The sequence below is a fragment of the Dipodomys ordii genome, unplaced genomic scaffold (genome assembly GCF_000151885.1).
Source record: "Dipodomys ordii isolate 6190 unplaced genomic scaffold, Dord_2.0 Scaffold99, whole genome shotgun sequence".
NCBI classification, from domain to species: domain Eukaryota; kingdom Metazoa; phylum Chordata; class Mammalia; order Rodentia; family Heteromyidae; genus Dipodomys; species Dipodomys ordii.
Window position 1 is genome coordinate 6,284,537 of NW_012267315.1, and position 19,752 is coordinate 6,304,288.

The window sequence follows — 19,752 nt, forward strand, 5'->3', positions numbered from 1 at the left end:
TGCTAACTTGATGGCTTAGGATTAAAAATAAAAAAGGGATTAATGCACAAACTAGCCCGACTCTTTTTAACTTTGGGAAAGTAAGATACTTTAAATCAGTTAGTGATGGAGAACTATTGCAACTATTTTGATATTGTTTCTGGCCCACGGCAGTTTTAGAAAGCTGTGTTGAAATATTTGAAATCAGTATTAATCAACGTTTCTCCGAATACCGAAAAAGTCTTTGCAACGGAGGGAGAAGCCTCTGAACTCATGAGCTACGACGCCATGACGAAACAGAGGCGCAGGTACTGGAGTAGCAGTGACAGGAAGCCAATCCAGACAAAACCAAGTCAGAGCCTAGCTCTAAAAACCAGCTGCCCACGGTGGATCTCACCTACACGCATCCCCCGCACCTGGGAAAAGCAGGAAGGATGATGGTCTGACCCTAGCAGGGACCCGAGGCGGGGCGGTGTCTCCCTGCGGTTGGTTTCCCTCGTAGCAGGCCCCACGCCACGGCTGGGACACGACCCTCGGGACCCCCCCGACAGTCGGAGCCCGGCAGCTCGCCCGGGGCGCGCAGGAATGGTAGTTTCCCGGCCAGCAGATAGATCCCAGATTGCTTCTAGCTCCCCTCCAGGGTGCCACGGCTCGGCCACCCTCCTAGCCTCCCTCAGGGTCGCCCCGGTCCCTGAGAGGGACCTGGGAGGCCGCCCTGCGGTCCCAGACCCAGGTTGTGCAGCCCTGCCGGGCCAGCGCCACTCACCCCTCAGCTCCGCCGAGCCGCCGCGCTCCGCCCACTCTCCCAGGGAGGAGGACGCGCAGCCGGTTACTACGGAAACGGCGCCGCCTTCGTCACGGTGCGTGCGTGGAGGTCAAAGGTCAGCCCTCAGAGTTCCGGTTCCGGGACTCGGTTTGTTGTGAGGGGAAGCTTCGTCGAGTCGGCGAGCTGTCCGGCTGGGTGTTTTTGGGGGGTCCGAGTGTGTGCGGGGATCTCCTCCTGCAGACATGGCGGCCTCCACCGCGGCCGGGAAGCAGCGCATTCCTAAAGTGGCCAAGGTAGGTGGCCCGATCCGCCTTCTGGTGAGCAGGGGGCCTGGGGCGAGAGGCTGCCCCACGCAGCCCGGGTCGTTGTCTGCGGGAGCGGCTCGCTGCTGCGCCGGGGCGAGGGGGAGGGAAGGGGAAGGCACAGGGGAAGAGGGCCGCGGCACCGCGCCCCTGGGCGCGCGGCTCGCCTCCGCGGTGCGTCGGCCGCGGGAGGAGTGGTGTCGGCCTGGCGAAGACGTGCTGCGCAGCGCCCCGGTGGGCAGCCGGGCCTGGACGCGGGTCCTCTTAGTCGCGGTAATCTGTGCCACGAGCCGTGGCGCCCACCGTAATCAACGGCGGGGGTTGGGGGGACGGATAATCCTCTAGCGAACTTGGCGGTGGAAATGACTAAAGCCGAGAACTGAGGGTTGAACAGCTAAGAGAGATTGGAAGTCGACGACAGGTGTTTGGGGCACTGGGGCACAATTGAAGCAAGAGTTGTGTTGTCTTGCTTCTGACGACGTGGCAGGCCTTGGTCTAATCTTAACTCTTCTTCCTGCCTGTCTCCCCCCCCACGTCCCCCCACACACACTCGGCTCATCCTTTCCCCACCCCTCCCACACACCCCCTCCTCCCTCTCCTCCCTTCCTCCATTTATTTATTTACTTGCTTAGGTTTTTTTTTTTAAGAGCTATAAGGCCCTTAAGTCCCCATTAAATATGAACTATCATGATCAGTTCCCCATGCATGGCGTTAAATAATGTTTCTTAAGAGCAAGTCCATAGGCATATGGTCAACGTAGTTTATTTGCACCGAACCCGTTGAAATCGTTTAAGTCGGGAGAGTGACAACAGGTGAGGTTAACGGGATTGTTTACAAGTGTAAAAATACCACAGTGAAATCCCCTTTGTAAAACGAACGGATGCTAATAAAGCCGTCAGACACTTAAAACAACTTCTGTTGGATGCTAGTGGCTCACATAGAAATAGAATGCTAGGACATATCTAATTTAAACGTTACTTGTTAAGCACATTTAAAAAGCAAAAAAGTGGTGTTAACTTTAGTGCTATAATTGTATTCCAGCATATCCAAAAATATTTTAATGTTTACTCATAATGAGAGGAAGTCTTAAAGACCATTGTATATATTGCAACATGAGTCATCCCAACTTGTGACTTACAGGTAGTGTTGGACAGCACAAGTCTTTAAGACCCCAAGAAGATTACAGTGTAATGAAAATACCTTTAGATTAATTTTAAATGCCATAAAAATCAAATCATCCACCAAGGTTATTGAAATATGTATTAATCTATGGTAGAGGTCATAATGCTAAGAAGTAGTACATATTTGATAAAGCAAAAATCTCTGGTGAGAACTTTACCTGAACAGCCTCATGTTTATTATTATCCTCATCTAAAATGAAAAAAGCCTGCCCTTCTCACCCTTTTTTTTTTTTCTCTTGAGAGTTTTGCCCCTGGGTTGGTAATAGATCCTGTGTATGAAATAGAAAATGTAATCTTTTTTCTTTTTTGTATCGTGAAGAAATGTCAACATGTGGTATAGGAGGAGATCTTTTAATCATGCTTAGAAAGTTCACATCCAGAAAAAAAGGGGGGGGGGGAGTCAGCGGTTAAATCTCTGAAGCACACTACCAAAACATAGAAATGTCTGTCTTTTCGCTCCCCCTCCCCCTGTTTCCTTCCCTTTGAAATGTTTATTTGATTGTTAAAATTGATTTTCACTCCCAATTTTAATCAGAGTATGTTTTACATTAAGCTTGAGGGCATAGCTGTGACTCAGTATAAATACATGCAAGTAGTTTTCATTTACATTTACAAAACATTTTTAGTAAAAATATAGAAGTTCAGTTTTCCATTTAAAAAGACTTTTTTTTTCCTTGTGGTAGAGCTTGTACTCAGACCCTGGGCACTGGTCCCTTAGGTTTTGTGCTCAAGGCTAGTGCTCAACCACTTGCGCCACAGCCCTACTTCCAGCATTTTGGTGATTAGTTGGAGAGAAGAGTCTAATGGACTTTCTTGCCTGGGCTGGCTTCAAACTGCCAGTCTTTTGAGTAGCCAGGACTATAGGCATGAACCACTGGTGCATGACAAAAATTTTGTTTTTAATGGGTTGTTTAGCAACATCCTTCCATTGACACTTCAAGGAAGGAAAAAAAAAGAAAACTAGCTAATAGTAGGATCATCTAGTACCTAAAGTTTGGTGACTAGATAATTCAGACTTCATTGTAGTTTTAAGTATTTTCTGTGTGCAAATTAATTCACTTATATGAAGAAATGTCTTCTTTCTTAAAAGGTAAAAAACAAAGCTCCGGCTGAAGTACAGATAACTGCTGAACAACTCTTAAGAGAAGCTAAAGAACGCGAGCTTGAGCTTCTCCCACCTCCACCTCAACAGAAGATCACAGATGAAGAAGAATTAAATGATTACAAGCTAAGGAAAAGGAAGGTCAGTTCATGTGATATCTTTCAGTTTATTGCCAAGAATTCATCCGTATTTGAAGAGTTCCTCATTTTTGATACAATGAGGTTAACGTTTCCAGCTACATGAATAATACAACATTTAGTGACCAGAAAAGTGTATTTTGCCAAAATATATAAATGTTACAAGTGGTCCAGAGCTATAATTTTTGGTGATGTGTCACAGAGTAGCAGATGGAATCACTGGCACTTGAAGAGAGGTACACCTAGCAGGGAGGCGCCATTGTGCACTTCTGTCTGAACCACCATCATTTGTAGTAGTTACTGCTTAGAGGAAAATCATGAAGAGAGCCTTTGGGATCTGATTTGACATCACTCTATGTGGGATTATTATTTTTAAAATATAATTTTATTGATAGTAAGGTATTGTATAGAAGGGTTACCATTTCATAAGTCAAGTAATTAATCTTTCCTTTTTTGACAGTGTCACCCCATCCTTTACTTTCCCCCAGTTCTCCCATCTTTTTCCATATAGTGTATACTGAGTAACATGATTGCATTTGTTCAGTCTTCCTCCCTATGTAGTGTTACATTCTGTGAATTACTGAGAGGACTTAAAAGTAACATTCAAAAATGTTTTCTTTGGGGAACAGGAATAGCGTCTATTAAAGTATCAGTTGTCAAGGGCAGCAGGAGAAAATATGAAAACTTCTGCCAACAAGTCTTCATTTTGCTTGCATGTAACAACTGCATATGTAACTTTCAATAGTGAGTTTCTTATTCCTCAAGGACTCCAGGATGTAATTTCTCTTAAACAAGAACAAAATAATCTTCTTAATACTTGTTTTTAGTGTTTATTATCTTTCAGTAGTTGTGCAAAGGAGTTGCCATTCAACAAAGCAGTTTATGAATACAGTGCCTCTTGATGAGTGCCACGCCAGCATTCTCACCCATCCCTCCCAGCCCACCTCTTAGTTTTTTTCTTAATTGTGTTTGATATGCATTGAATTTCTGACTGCATTCTCCCCTACTTTTTCTCTTCATTTGTCTACCCCACTCTCTGCCTCTTTCAAGGATCTCTTTCTAGGATTTTATTTAGTTGAACTGTGATTTCGACTTTCTAAGGGATTACATTGAGTTCTCCCCTAAAACTACTAGTATTTCAGTTCATAAATTTGTATACACTTGTATACAACCCAAAGTATTTACTTATATATTTATAAACTAATTCTAGCTTCCACATACGAGAGAAAACATGTAACCCTTGTCTCTCTGGGACTGACTTCACAACATAATTTTTTCCAGGTCCTTTTCATTTCTTTGCAAATGATGCAGTTTCTTTGTTTGTTTGTTCCTTCCTTCCTTCCATCCTTCCTTCCTTCCTTTTCTTTTGTTCATTCATTCTTTTTGGTCAGTCGTGGGGCTTGAACTTTGGGCCTGGACGCTGTCCCTGAGCTCTTCAGCTCAACCCACAGCACCACTTCCAGTTTTCTGGTTGTTTATTGGAGATAAGAGTCTCACAGACTTTCCTTCCTGGGCTGGCTTCGAACCGTGATCCTCAGATCTCAGACTCCTGTGTAGCTAGGATTAGAGGTGTGAGCCACCAGCTCCCAACTTGCAATATCATTCTAATGGATGATTAAACTACCATTGTGTATATATACTGCATTTTCTGAATCCATTCATCCTCTGAAGGGTATATGGACTGATTCCGTATCTTGCCCATGATGAATAGTGCTTCAGTGAACATGGTTGAACTGGTGGCTTTAGTATATCTAGCTTGTAATCTTTTGGATAAATTCCCAAGAGTAGGATTGCTATTTGGATTTACTTTATGTCTTTCTCTTGCCTTACTGCTTTTGCCAGCAATTCCAGTAAATTTTTTTTCTTTTTTTTTTTTTGGCCAGTCCTGGGCTTCAACTCAGGACCTGAATACTGTCACTGAGCTTCTTTTGCTCAAGGCTAGCACTCTACCACTTGAGCCACAGTGCCACTTTCAGCTTTTTCTGTTTGTGTGGTACTGAGGAATTGAATCCAGGGCTTCATGCATGTTAGGCAAGCACTCTACCACTAAGCCACATTCCTAGCCCCTCCAGTAATATTTTGAAGAGGAGTGGAAAAAGTGGACATCCTTGTTTCCAATTTTAGAGGAAATGGTTTTAGTGGTTTGTTATTGAAAGCCTTTATTATGTTGAGGAATGTTCCATGTATTTCTAGCGTCTTTTATTATTAGACTGACAATAGACAAAAAGTGAAGGTAATTTTAATATTTTCCTCTTAACATAACCTTTTTTGCCTCTTTTTCAGACATTTGAAGATAACATAAGGAAAAACAGGACTGTGATTAGTAACTGGATAAAATACGCACAATGGGAAGAAAGTCTAAAGGAAATTCAAAGGTGAAATTGCTAATAATATAATTTTTAAATATAAAGGTTTTGTAAGGTAACAGATGAGGAAAAATTTAAGCACAAGTAAAAAGTTGTGCTTCTGGTAGTCATTTTGAGCTCTGCTCCCTGGGAAGCCCTAACGTTTTTTTGAGAGACACTGTGGAAAGACAGTCTTGAGAGCAAGGCAGGAAGAACTTATACTGGTGGTTCTGAATCACTAGTACATGATTGTAGCTAGAGAAGCACATTTCCATCTGCTTTCTATATGGTGAGATTTTAATATAAAATGTCCAGCTGAAAACCAGTGACCAACAAGATAAAAACTGGAACCTGTGCCTCTGTTACCTAGTCTTTCTATGTTCTCCCTTACACCCCTGCCCTCTTGCCTGTTTACTTGGCAATTCCTGAACACATCATTTCTATTCCCTCTTCCTGAAGATGGACATGCCTCCCCACCAATGTAGACCTCTTGGTAAACTAGAACTTTCTTTTAAATTATTAATTCTGAAGTTACCTGCTACCTAGGCTGTTCCACCAGTCATGTACTTTCTCTGCTTCCTGTGTAGATCCAGTATAATGTTCATTACATTGCATTATTATTATATGCTCATCTACCCTTCAGACTTTGTACTATAACTTGAGAATGTTGTGCCTTTTCATCTTTTTATTTATTTATTTTTTTGGCCAGTCTTAGAGCTTGAACTGAGTGCTGTCTCTCAAGGCTAGCACTCTACTACTGGAGCCACAGCACCATTCCAGCTTTTTCTGTTTATGTGGTATTGAGGAATTGAACCCAGGGCTCCATGCATGCAAGGCAAGCACTGTACCACTAAGCCACATTCCCAACCCTTTTTTTATCTTTATGCCAAGAATTTGGTTTGTGGTGTGCATTCAAATAATATAGCGTATTGAAGGTAGTCTGAAATATGGTGCTTCAGATGCTGTATATACTGCTTTTGATACTTTCCAAATCTTGCTTCCTAAGGGCCCGATCCATATACGAGCGTGCTTTAGATGTAGACTATCGAAATATTACACTCTGGCTGAAATATGCAGAAATGGAAATGAAGAATCGCCAGGTCAATCATGCCCGAAATATCTGGGACCGTGCCATAACAACACTGCCACGAGTCAATCAGTTCTGGTAAATTTTTGATCTAACCAAGCAGTTTGTATGTTTATTTTTTTTACAGAGTTGGCAACTTTTTTATATTTTATATTTAACTTTGCATCTTTAATTATTCTATCTTGAAATACTTTAAATATGCTATAAGTGCTTTTTAATTTCTATGTCATAATCTTAATGTTTATTAATCATGTGATCAAATTAACATTGTAGTTACAATCTTAGAATCTTCTTCTTGAAGTAGACGATTTTAAGAAAGTATGTGCTTCCCCATGTTTCACTATTTCCTCAGATTTTTATTTTAATAGAAAATATGTTTGATTTAACCTTTAGGAAAGGTAAAATTTAAAATTTCATGTAACAAAGGAAGCAGTGTAAATTGCTACAGATCATGTATTCCCTAAATCATTATGACCACAGCAGGTATTGATTTTGTTCAAGGTACAAGTACACATATATGGAGGAGATGTTGGGGAACATTGCTGGTGCCCGGCAGGTGTTTGAGCGCTGGATGGAATGGCAGCCTGAGGAGCAAGCCTGGCACTCCTACATTAACTTTGAGCTGAGATACAAAGAGGTGGAGCGGGCACGTACCATTTATGAACGATATATCCTTTGGACAAAACTTGGACGGTTCTGTTGTCCTGGCTCCTCTTCCTCTCTTAGAGATGATGTTGGGTCAGGACACATGGTTGTTAATGTATACAGGTTTCATCACACATTTATTTTGTAGGAACATACAACCAGTTTGCATAGCAGTCTGAAAGTTCCTCAAAAAACTAAACATAGATCCTCCCTAGAGCCTAGCCATACCACTCCTAGGCATCTACCCAGAGCATCACAAGCCATGTTCATTGCTGCACTATTTACAATAGCCCAGCTATGGGAACAGTCCAGATGCCCTACAATAGATGAGTGGATCCAAAAAATGTAGTACCTATACCCGATAGAATTTTACATGGCCATTAGAAAGAATAATAATATGTCATTTACAGGGAAATGGATGGACCTAGAACAAATCATGTTAAGTGAGTTAAGCCAAGCTCAGATACATGGTGCATGTTTTCTGTCATATGTAGAAGCTAGATCCAAAATACACTGGGATATGATAGGCATTCACACAGAGTGAGCCAAAGGAGGATACTGTTAGGGGAAAACACAAAGGTATAATGCCTCTGTGTTTCTGGTCATATAAAATATTTATCAAAATGAAAGAAAGTCTCTTTTGGCTCATGTTACCAATTTTTTTGTGGCATCTTTTCCATCCTTAATCATTAGTACAAATATATAATGGTATCGTATATAATGGCACCATTTAGTGATCATGTCCTTTGGGACAGAAAGTAAAAGGATTAATAGAGGGAGGTTGGTATTAGGTTTCCTTATTTGCATGTGAAGAAAACAGACAAGTTAAAAGATATGTCTTAGGGGCTGGGAAGGTGGCTCAGTGGTAGAGCGCTTGCCTTGCATCCCTGAGGCTCTGGGTTCTATTCCTCAGCACCACATAAGCAAAAGGAAAAAAGCCGGAAGTGGTGCTGTGGCTCAAGTGATGGAGTGCTGGCCTTGAGCTGAAGAGCTGAGAGATAGCACCCAGGCCCAGAGTTCAGGCCCCATGACCGGACCCCCCCCCCAAAAAAAAGATATGTCTTAGGTTATATGACTGGTAATCAATTTGAATTTTCTTACTTCATTATACTTGTACTACATTGAATAAGCAAGGAGGCAGATTGAGGTAAACCAGATTACCCCACCCCTCATGGAGATCACAGATTAGTAGTGATACACCTATGTATGTCTTTTATCACCTTTACTCAATGGTCAGGTTTTGAGGTGGCTTGGTGTAGTTTGTTGACTATTCATTTTTTTTGTTTTTGTTTTTTTTCCCCCTGGTTGGTAGAGAGGTACTGGGATTTGAACTTGGACCTTGCACTTACCAGGAAATCACTTTACTATTTGAGTCATGCCTCCAGTACTTTTTGCTTTCATTTTTCAGATAGTCTTGCATTTATTACTAGACTAGTCTGAACCATAATTCTCCCATTTATTCTTACTAAGTAGCTGGGATGACCAGTGAAAGCCACCACTCTGATTTTTATTGGTTGAGATGCAGTCTTGTAAAGTTTTTACTCAGATTGGTCTTGAAATGCAGTCCTCCCAGTCTCAGTCTTTAAGTAGTATTTCATGTGTCTAAGCCATCATGCCTGGCTTTTTCAAGCTGGGGATTGAGCCCATACTATTGATATTCTAAGCAAAAGCCCTACTACTCAGTTTGTTCTTCCATTGATGCTGGTACTTGGACTTAGAGTCACAGACTTGAGCTCTTGCTTAGCTTTTTCTGCTCATGGCTGGTACTTGAGCCACACTTCTACTTCCAGCTTTTTGCTAGTTAATTGGAGGCAAGTGTTTCTTAAAGATTTATCTGCCTAGACTGCCTTTAAACTTCAGTTCTTAAATCTCAGCTTCTTGAGTAGTTAAGTAGGTGTGAATTGACAGTGCCCAGCCCTTATTTATTTTTTCAAAGTTGTGTTGTCCTTCCTGGTATTCCCTTAATTCTCCTGCACTTGTTCTTGTGCACCCGGATGTGAAGAACTGGATCAAGTATGCCCGCTTTGAAGAAAAACATGCTTATTTTGCCCATGCAAGGAAAGTGTATGAGAGAGCTGTTGAGTTCTTTGGAGATGAACATATGGATGAACACCTTTATGTGGCCTTTGCCAAATTTGAGGAAAACCAGAAAGAAGTAAGTATATTTCATGGACTTGATTATATTACTAAACAATTTAGCAAAAATCACATCTATACACAAGATAATTTGTTTCCTTTTTTTCTTATGCTTAAGGAAAATGTTTTCAAAATACAAAAGCAGTGTCATACAGAGAATAGCATATGTATGTGGTGGCTGTACAGATTGGGAGCTGAATGATTATAAATTATATATTCGTTGTGTTTTGTTTGAAAAAAATTAAGCCTTTAAATCTGAACATCTGTAAATAAGAGTCATTTGGCATCCTCACTAAAGACTTTTGTAGGAAATAAATCTGGGAAACAAACTAAAAAGCCCTTAGAACAGAAAACATCATTTAGAATAAAAACAGACTATCCCCAAAGAAGTCCATAAGGCATAAAACTGTATAGACTTGAAAGAGATAAGCCAAAGTCTTAACAGATAATTACATGATGGGGGTTCAGATTATGCTGTAAAAAGGATGCACTGAGGATTTTTTAGTGGGAGAGAAACTGAATATGATTTATATTTAAAGAGATCTTCTGGCCAGTTTATGGAGAATAAATCAGGAAGAGGGTGGCAAAAATGGAACTAGAGAGGTCAGTGGGTTGAGTCTTGAAATAATCTAGTTAGGAATGGAGATGTGTCTGCAGGGGGAGGAAGAGAATAAAAGGTCTGTGCTGAAGAGGTAGAGTGGCAGGGCTTGATGGAGTAGTAAATGTGGGAAATGAGAAAAGATCCAAGGTGACTCTTGGTCTTTCAGTGAGAGCCAATAAATGACTGAATGTATTGCATGCTGAGAAATGAGAATGTTTCAGGTTGGATGGTGAAAAAAAACATAAGCTCAATTTTGGTCCTAGAAATGTTAGGCAAACAGTGTTAAATGTAGAGGTCAAGGAAGCGTATCAGTTCTTTCTGACAGAAATATCTTCAATAAAAGAGAAATCTTATTCTGGATATTTTGAGGTCTCAAACTGTAATTTGCACGTAATTTATGTCAGTTACTCTCTAAGCTCTGACTAGAGTGGAAAAATGGTGTTGAAGATAATCATCTTTGTTTAGTTTGAAAGGGTACGAGTCATCTACAAGTATGCCTTAGATAGAATTCCAAAGCATGAGGCCCAAGATCTCTTCAAAAACTATACTATCTTTGAGAAGAAGTTTGGTGACAGGCGGGGTATTGAAGATATCATCGTGAGCAAACGGAGATTCCAATATGAAGAGGAAGTGAAGGTGAGTCTATTGTAGGTTAACTGCAGATAACTGAGATACGCTAATTTATACTAGCTACAGAAATATAAGTAACAGCAAATTAGACCATCAGTGATTATTCTTGGGATGTGTTTGTGATGAGTTGGCATCTGTTTCAGACTAGTTGGAATAATGACTGGTAGAATAGGCAAACAAACTATGCTTTATAACTCAATTGTGGAAAGTCCTTTTACTAGCTGCTGACCATGTACTATGGCATTTAAGCAAGAGCCAGGCTTGGTGGATCATTTCTGTAATCCCAGAATTTAGGATAGGTAGAAGCAGGAAGATGGCAAGTTAAAGGCCAGCATGGGCTCTATAGGGAGTCCCCAACAAATCCAGGTGTTGTGGCTCATGCCTAAAATGGCAGTACTTGAAAGGCTGATAAAGGGAGATGAGAGTTTGAAGCCAGCCTGGGATAAATAGCAAGACTTTTGTCTCCAAAACATTTTTAAAAAATGGGAGAAGGAGGCAGAAGTATCACAAGTTTAAGACCAGCCCAGGCAAAGCTTGCAAGACCCTATTTTTGAAACATGAAAGTAAGGGCTGGGCTTCAGTGGCTCACGCCTATAATCCTAGCTACTTAGGAGGCTGAAATCTGAGGATCATGGTTCAAAACCATCCCAGGCTTTGAATGAATTAGGTTTTGCCAGGTGTAGTCATACAACTTTTGTTAGTTGTGGGGCTTGAACTCTGTGCTTGGGCATTGTCCCTCAACTCTTCAGCTCAAGGTGAGCGCTCTACCACTTGAGCCACAGCGCCACTTCTGGTTTTCTGAGTGGTTTATTAGAGCTAAGCGTCTCACGACTTTCTTGTCTGGGCTGGCTTTGAACTATGATCCTCAGTTCTCAGCCTCCTGAGTAGCTAGGATTACAGGCATGAGCCACCGGCTCCCAGCTTGACAACTTTATAATCTCAGCACTAGTGAGCTAAAGCAGTAGAACCCAAATTCCAGGCTTGGCCTAAACAAAGAAAAGGCAGGCTTTGGGATTGTAAGCATAATGCCATTGTAGTTTTATTATCAATACAGTGATGCACAGTCGTGTGCACTTAGAATAGGAACCTCATTATTGAGTAGTTACCTTGGTAGAGAAAGGAGCTTTCTTGTGGAGCAACTAGTCAGTAACGTGCCCTCTGTATTTCTTTTCTCATTCCTTTTATGCAATTTTTAGGGATTATGTTTTAAAATGAGGTAACAAAATGCAGAAGGAAAAATTCCTAAAATATAGAAAGGTATTTTATTGCCTTCTTTCATCTCGTATAAACTTGCCAGTGTAGATTTTTTCACTTGTTTTTCTAGGCTAATCCACATAATTATGATGCGTGGTTTGATTACTTGCGCTTGGTGGAAAGTGATGCAGAAGCTGAAACGGTGCGAGAGGTTTATGAGCGAGCCATTGCCAACGTCCCCCCCATTCAGGAGAAGAGGCACTGGAAGCGCTACATATATCTTTGGATCAACTATGCACTCTACGAAGAGTTAGAGGCAAAGGTAAAAAAAGTAATAAATATGTGCTGACTCTGGTTTTTTTTTTTTGATGTTTTGATTTTTTAAATTTTATTGTAAAGTTGCTGAACAGCGTGCTGACTCTTAATGATTTCTTTTCCCCTCTACTCACAACTTCTCTGTTATGGATAGCAGCTGTCCTTTAAAAAAAGACATTTGGTTTTAGTTTCTTATAGGTCTCGATTCAGTCATATAGATACTCTCAGATACTCTCTATAGGTACTTTAAATTGTCAGTGTACCTGTTAGAGATGCATGTGAGAAGATACTCTCTATAGGTACTTTAAATTGTCAGTGTGCCTGTTAGAGATGCATGTGAGATCTTTGTGTTTGAAACCTTCAGGCGCAACACCATTTCATTTGGAACTTGAAAGACAGTGACATAGCCCATGATTTAAATGTTATCATTTCCTAATTTATCTGCTTTCTCATTAATAGGAATCGGTTAGGTTGTACATTTTTGCTTTTAGTAAATACCAGTCACATTTTCAGAAATTGGTTATGTGCAAATAGGTAAAGATTAACCCTTTATTGTTCTGAGACTATAAAAAATCTTTTGTTTCTTTATGCTGTCAGGCAAAAGGCCTTCTACAAAGAAGCGCTCAGAATTTGATGGCCATGTTGTTGGTGATTCTTAAAGTTTGATGGCTAAAGGTAGTTTATACTTTCTGATAATAAACAGAATCTGCATTTGAAAGTAACAACTTGAGAAAAACTTATTCCATGTTGGGGATGTACATTTTTACTAGTATTCATAAAACTAGAAAGTAGTAAAATTAATTTTAGTAACAGACCTCAGTGTTTTGTCACACTTTCTTACTATAGGATCCTGAGAGGACAAGACAGGTATATCAAGCCTCTTTGGAATTAATTCCTCATAAAAAGGTATGCTTGCTCAAAAGTGTTTAGTCTCAACTGGGTCAAAATCCTGTTGCTTGTGAAATAATGGGATGAAATAAAACTTACTGAATATTTCCCAGTATGTACTAGGCACATGGAAAACAAATGAAATCTCCTTGCCTCTGTAAACAGACTAGTTGGGTTTATTTCAGAGGATAATTTGTGTTGAGTGACAAATGAATAATATAGAATATAATAAAGATAATGTAGAAACTCACAAGAAGCTGGGTAACTTGAAAAGTATGAGTAGAAAGAGAAAGAGACCACACAGCATGTGTGGGACACAGAAACCACTATGCTGACAACTAAGCGCACACATGTATGGATTAATACTGCCCTACCTGGAGTTGGGAGATACCTTACCTCTGCCAGGTTTCCAAGCATAAGAAAAAAATGTTTCCTGCTCTGGAAGTGTTGACTGACTTACCTTCCTAGAAAAGAAGGAATACTCTGCCTGACAAGGAGCTCACAAAATGAAGCCTGTTCCTAAGTAGAGCATATAGTATCATGAAGTACATGGCATATCTTTAACTATTGGGAAATAGTCATCTCATTTTGAATTTTTAAGGAATTTAAATTGCCAGTGACCTTGGATTAAATATAATTGAAATGAATCTTTTAAACTAGATATTTCCATGCTTTTGTTTTCTAGTTCACATTTGCCAAAATGTGGTTATATTATGCACAATTTGAAATAAGACAGAAAAATTTACCATTTGCCAGAAGAGCTTTGGTAAGTAAAAAAATATATATGCTTATGTTTTATAAAAGGAAATTAAAGTTTTCATGCCTAAAGGTCATACAGTTCCTATGTTTAAAAATCAGCAGATAGGGGCTGGGAAGGTGGCTCAGTGGTAGAGTGCTTGCCTTGCATACATGAGGCCCTGGGTTCGATTCCTCAGCACCACATTAGCAGAAAAAGCTGGAAGTGGCGCTGTGGCTCAAGTGGTAGAGCTCTAGCCTTGAACTGAAGAGCTGAGGGACATGCCCATGCCCAGAGTTCAGGCCCCATGACTGACCAAAAAAAAAGCAGCTATTTATACTATAAAAGTGTTCCATTTTATGGATATTCCACATCATGTTTATCATCTCAAAATAAGTAAATAAAACAGCACAAGGGCATTGTGAGGTATGTTCATGATACTAACATTCGAAAGGCTCAGGGAAGAGCACAGCCTAGGCTACATGGAAAAACCCAATCTCACAGAAAATAAAGCAATAGGCATATATTTCTTTATAGCCTAGTCAGAAAACACACATCCCTTGAAAAAACACTGGGCTTAACAATGGAAAGATGTAGAACTACTCATTACTAGAACTAGTGATTTGTTTCTATGGAGCTTCCTCTTACTGTGTCCTTAAGGTTTCTTAATAGTATCAAATACTGTTTAAATACAATTTTCCTTCAGATATGCTCTTTTATTTCTGTGGGCAGCAAGTCAGGTTTTATTCTTTGATGCTTTTACATTTAAAGAAGGTTTTATGTATCTATATCCCCTAAGGAATTCTGAGCTAAATTTAAAACCGCAAGTAGTTTTCTGTATAATTCTAGAATACTACCCTTTGCTAACTAGATACCAGTGACCACAGGCCATCTTGTCAGCCAAAGGAATGTCACCATAGAGCAACAGAATGGCCTCTTGTGTTGATTCCACAAGGTTTTTCCTCAGCAGAAGACAGCTTCTAGGACAGGTTAAGGATGATTGCACAAGTTGAACCCACTAAGGTATCACAATGGTCTGGTCGTTTTAATTTTCCAGGGAACTTCTATAGGCAAATGTCCAAAGAACAAGTTATTTAAAGGCTACATAGAATTGGAACTACAGCTTCGAGAATTTGACAGATGTCGGAAGCTTTATGAAAAGTTCTTGGAATTTGGACCTGAAAATTGTACCTCATGGATTAAATTTGCAGAATTAGAGACAATCCTTGGTGATATTGAGAGAGCCCGGGCAATCTATGAATTAGCCATCAGCCAGCCACGCTTAGACATGCCAGAGGTGAGGATCTCAATTTCAATGTAGTTTCTACACAGTTCTTTAGTATACTATACCTGTTTAAATTTGTTTGGTGTTTCAGAGTACAGAGATGACCCAAATTACCTAGTCTCAGATTAACATTTTTTTCTATTTGCAAGGCAGGAAGAAGTGCTGATGAGTCAGCTTTAAAATCAGCCCCCTACATGTAGACCAGAGCAGTTAAACACAGATGAATTTAGATAAAATGGAGTGGATGATTAGTTCTCTTCCTTAAACAAGGAAGGCTAAAGGGAATGTGGGAAAAGCCTGGCAAAGAAACTGCCAGGAACTGCATTTAGCAGTATAAAGGGATGAGAGTAGTGAATGCACACCCTACATTCTAGAATAGTTTTGCCACAAGATGGCACCACACTACAGCCAGCTAGGACCAGTTTGAGTCTAACAAGAGCCAAGTTAACAGGACCCTGTATGTTAAGCTTCAAGCCTCGCTGACCTTACTAGGGTGGGGCTTTCTGTATCACCTGGTTCTGTTGATCTCAGCCTTTGCCCTGAACTGCTAGTTCCTAGGTGTCCAGGCCAGTTATCTTTGTGCCCTGACAGGCTATAACTAAACATTTTAAATTTGAACTCAAGTAACAAGGAATTTGCAGTGGAGGTACAAACATATGTAGTGGCTGACTTGGTATATTTTCTTCCAGAAGTTATTGTATGTGGAAGGATCATGAAAGTACCTAGAAGTGAGCTTAAAACTGAATCTAAGGTCTTTTTTTTTTTTCTATATCTTGTAGAAGTCTAGCTAAGTTTTGACAAGCTTATTTTACCCACATGCAGTCTATTAATTGTGGCATGAAAGTCCATGTTCCTAGATGTAGGTTACAGTGATAACATGCTTCTACTCAGTGCCATTTAACTCAGTGTCAGGATTGACTAATTATGCTGTTTCTTAGGTGCTTTGGAAATCATACATTGACTTTGAAATTGAGCAGGAAGAAACTGAAAGAACACGAAATCTTTACCGACAATTGCTCCAGAGAACACAACATGTCAAGGTATCCTGTGCCTTGTAAATCTTTGATTTTGCAGGAACTAGCAGTCCTAAAAGTTATACTGTATTTAAGTGATTCTTAAAGAAAATTTATTTTAAATATTTTCTTGATTTTGGAGAGAGCTTATTTTTCTTAAGTATCAAGATTTTAGAACATTAAGCTTATATATAGTCAGTTTATATTGTATATAAATATCTTGAGTGTCACAGAATTGAAATATAGTTTGACTATATCAGACACCTAATTAACTATAGAAATATACTGCTTCATTACTTATGAGGAAGCACCCAGTCTATGTTCATGTTCTTTGGAATGCCACTGATGGACACATATATAAATGTCATGGGCTAGAAATTTATGAATTGTACTGCATTCTGGTCTTATGGGTGACATGGTTAATTTGGCTCTAACTTTTTTTGAAGGTATGGATCAGTTTTGCTCAGTTTGAGCTGTCGTCAGGAAAAGAAGGAAGTGTGGCTAAATGCAGACAGATTTATGAAGAGGCTAACAAAACCATGCGGAATTGTGAAGAAAAGGAAGAGAGACTTATGTTGCTAGAATCTTGGAGAAGCTTTGAAGATGAATTTGGAACAGTATCAGATAAGGAGAGAGTAGACAAACTCATGCCAGAGAAAGTCAAGAAGAGAAGAAAGGTCCAGACTGATGATGGGGTAAGAGCTGTTCCTTGGCACTGTTCACCATTGATGAAATTAGAAATGCATTGGACTGAACTTTGTGGGGCTTTTTTTTCTTTTTTTGGTGTGGGTCTTGAACTTGGCCTGAGCACTATCCCTGAGTCTCTTCATGCTCAAAGCTAGCTCTCTACCATGTGCCACAGCATCACTTCTGATTTTTGAGTTGTTAATTGGAGAGGAGCCTCATGAGGACTTTTCTGCTTCAAACTGCAATCCTCAGATCTCAGACGCCTGAGTAGCTGGGATTACAGTTCTGAGCCACCTGACTTTAACTTTGTATTTTAAAATAGTATATGTACTTCCTAAAATGGAATTCTGGAATAAGTCAATTGCCATCTGGCTAGTTGGGAAAGGTAATTATCGAGAACATAAGCAGGAAGTCATTGTGGAGAGAAATGAAACATTAAGCCAATCCTAAAGATTTGTATGATTAGTGGAAGGAACGTGGGGAGATCTGAAATTTCAGGCTCTTATGCATAAAAAGACAGGATCAAAATGCTAGCTTTTCTAGAACTTGAGGGACTTACATTAGAGGAAGATAACTTTTTAGTGTGGTGGTGTGTTTTGTTTTTGTCCTGGGGCTTAAACTCTGGGCCTGGGTGCTGTCCCTGAGCTCTTCAGCTCAAGGCGAATGCTCTATCACTTGAGCCACAGCACTACTTCCAGTGTTCTGGCGGTTAGTTGAACTTTGCTGCCCAAGCTGGCTTTGAACCATGATCCTCAGATCTTAGCCTCCTGATTAGCTAGGATTACAGGCATGAGCCACCAATGCCCGGATAGTGGGGCCTTTTTATAAATCAAGGGAGAGTGGAAGCTGGCAAGGATGGAAAACATCTAACCATATGGCCCTGGAAATCATTTGGTACACGACAGGACAGACATGTATTCTTGTCTTCGTCTGCCTGTGTCTGTCTGTATTGATAATATTGTATGGCCCTACAAATGTAAATTCCCAAATGAACTTTGGCTAAAAAAGGTTCCCCACCCATTTAGGGCAGTATTTATAATTAAAATCAGTGATCTGAAACTTACAGGCAAGTATGAATAATGTAATGCGTACATTTATGACTGCTACTAAATTAATGGCACTTTAATTCTTAGATTGGCCTTTAATTTTGTACAATTAACATCAGTTAACACTGAACTTTGTTTCCCAGTTAAAAACTCTCCACTTTATGTGAAACCTTCATGTTTCAGCCATGCATTCACTTGCCTTTCATTTCTTCAGTCTGATGCAGGCTGGGAAGAATACTATGACTACATCTTTCCAGAAGATGCTGCCAACCAACCTAACCTCAAGCTTCTGGCTATGGCCAAACTTTGGAAGAAACAACAACAGGAAAAAGAGGCTGCTGAGCAAGACCCTGATAAAGACATTGATGAAAGTGAATCTTGAACACTCATTCATATTAAGAAGCATTTAATGTTTTTTTTATAAACTTAGTTTGGGACTCTTGACTCCTGGAACTTTTTATATATTTCACTAGAAAGGGTTTCAAATCTTTGACAGATATATTTTTTAATTATTATAAAAATGTTTTGTGTTAGTGAGGGGTGGGGAGTTGCAAGTAAAATCATTTTTAACTGATTTTTCTTTATTCAATTATGTCCAAACTTTTCTAATGTTTGCCATATATATTGTATTAGGAAATGTAGTTAAGGTAATGCTTAGCATCTATTTTGGGCAGACATATTTTGAGTGTTTGTCTTTTTTAAAAGTTTTCATGTTCAGTCATACCATTATTTTTCAGGTATAGTTTTCTGATGCTTGTTTTCTTCATGAAGATGTATGCATCCATCTGAAACCTCTAAATTTTTGCTGTTAAGTTCAATTCTCAGCACTTTCCTTAAGTGATTTTCAGTTTCCTCAATGGGGTAATTCTTTGATGGCACATTCTGAAGATTAGAAAAGGAATATTCCTGATGCACAGTAAGTGTTCGGTAAACTATTTGCTCCCAGCCACTTGTGTATATTCATTCCTTTACAGAACTGAATGTGTTTAGGTTCGTTTAGCTCTAATAACTCATAATACCAGCAAATGTTACCATTCTTGTGCTATGTTAAGCTTTAATATGTAGTTACCATAGGTATTCCTCACACAAGGAACCAAGAGTATTAGGTGTCAGTTATGAGTAGGCGTAACTGTAGCACACTGGGAAGTATTAATTGGTACTTCAGGCAGAAAGAATGCAAGGTTGCTGGAGTTTGGGAAACTATGACATCTTCTCTATAGAGCTACTTGGTATTATTATTAATCTTGAAATTAAGATAGTATATGAAGGTGGGATAAATGTTTTTCATCACTGGAGCAGTTGATGCTGAGTCCTGAGATCTGTTAGCCAGTAAGGAGGGAGTTTTTGTGATTTTAATTATCCTCTAGGTGATTTTTCAGAGTTAAGGGGTCAGAATGCTGGGATCCGAATCTGTGAGCATGTGCCATTGGCTTTTAAGAGGAAGTTTTTCTCTTGAAAGACCAGAACATTCTTTCTACTTTAGTGTATCACCAAAAGACTTCTAGGCTCTCTACCATTTGAGCTATTCTGCCAACTCAAGGTTTTTTTCTAAAGGCTTTATTTTTCCCTAAAGCTTTGTAACAAACTGTGATGGAGTATGTCCCTAATATTTAGTAAGCTAAAGCAGAAGGGTAACTTGAACCCAGGAGTTCCAAGCCAGTGTGTACAGCCAGCAAG

The 19,752-nt window shown here is 39.8% G+C and overlaps 1 protein-coding gene across 1 annotated transcript; it reads left to right on the forward strand.

The window, feature by feature from the left end:
• The first annotated feature begins 888 nt into the window (after positions 1-888).
• Positions 889-18,512, forward strand: Crnkl1 (crooked neck pre-mRNA splicing factor 1). Its single transcript, XM_013027078.1, has 14 exons — positions 889-1,038; positions 3,319-3,471; positions 5,751-5,842; positions 6,819-6,977; positions 7,401-7,567; positions 9,521-9,699; positions 10,747-10,917; positions 12,236-12,427; positions 13,267-13,326; positions 13,994-14,074; positions 15,102-15,341; positions 16,268-16,369; positions 16,789-17,037; positions 18,290-18,512. Exons 1-14 carry the CDS (start codon positions 988-990, stop codon positions 18,455-18,457), a joined length of 2,064 nt encoding a protein of 687 aa, XP_012882532.1. The 5' UTR covers positions 889-987; the 3' UTR covers positions 18,458-18,512.
• The last annotated feature ends 1,240 nt before the right edge of the window (positions 18,513-19,752 follow it).

What these genes read in the sequence shown, in the direction of transcription:
- Crnkl1 (XM_013027078.1), top strand. Translation starts at nt 988, where the DNA reads ATGGCGGCCTCCACCGCGGCCGGGAAGCAGCGCATTCCTAAAGTGGCC. An exon ending in ACAAGCTAAGGAAAAGGAAG is followed by an intron (nt 3,472 to 5,750) that starts GTCAGTTCATGT and finishes CCTCTTTTTCAG; the next exon opens with ACATTTGAAGATAACATAAG. An exon ending in AATTAATTCCTCATAAAAAG is followed by an intron (nt 13,327 to 13,993) that starts GTATGCTTGCTC and finishes TTTGTTTTCTAG; the next exon opens with TTCACATTTGCCAAAATGTG.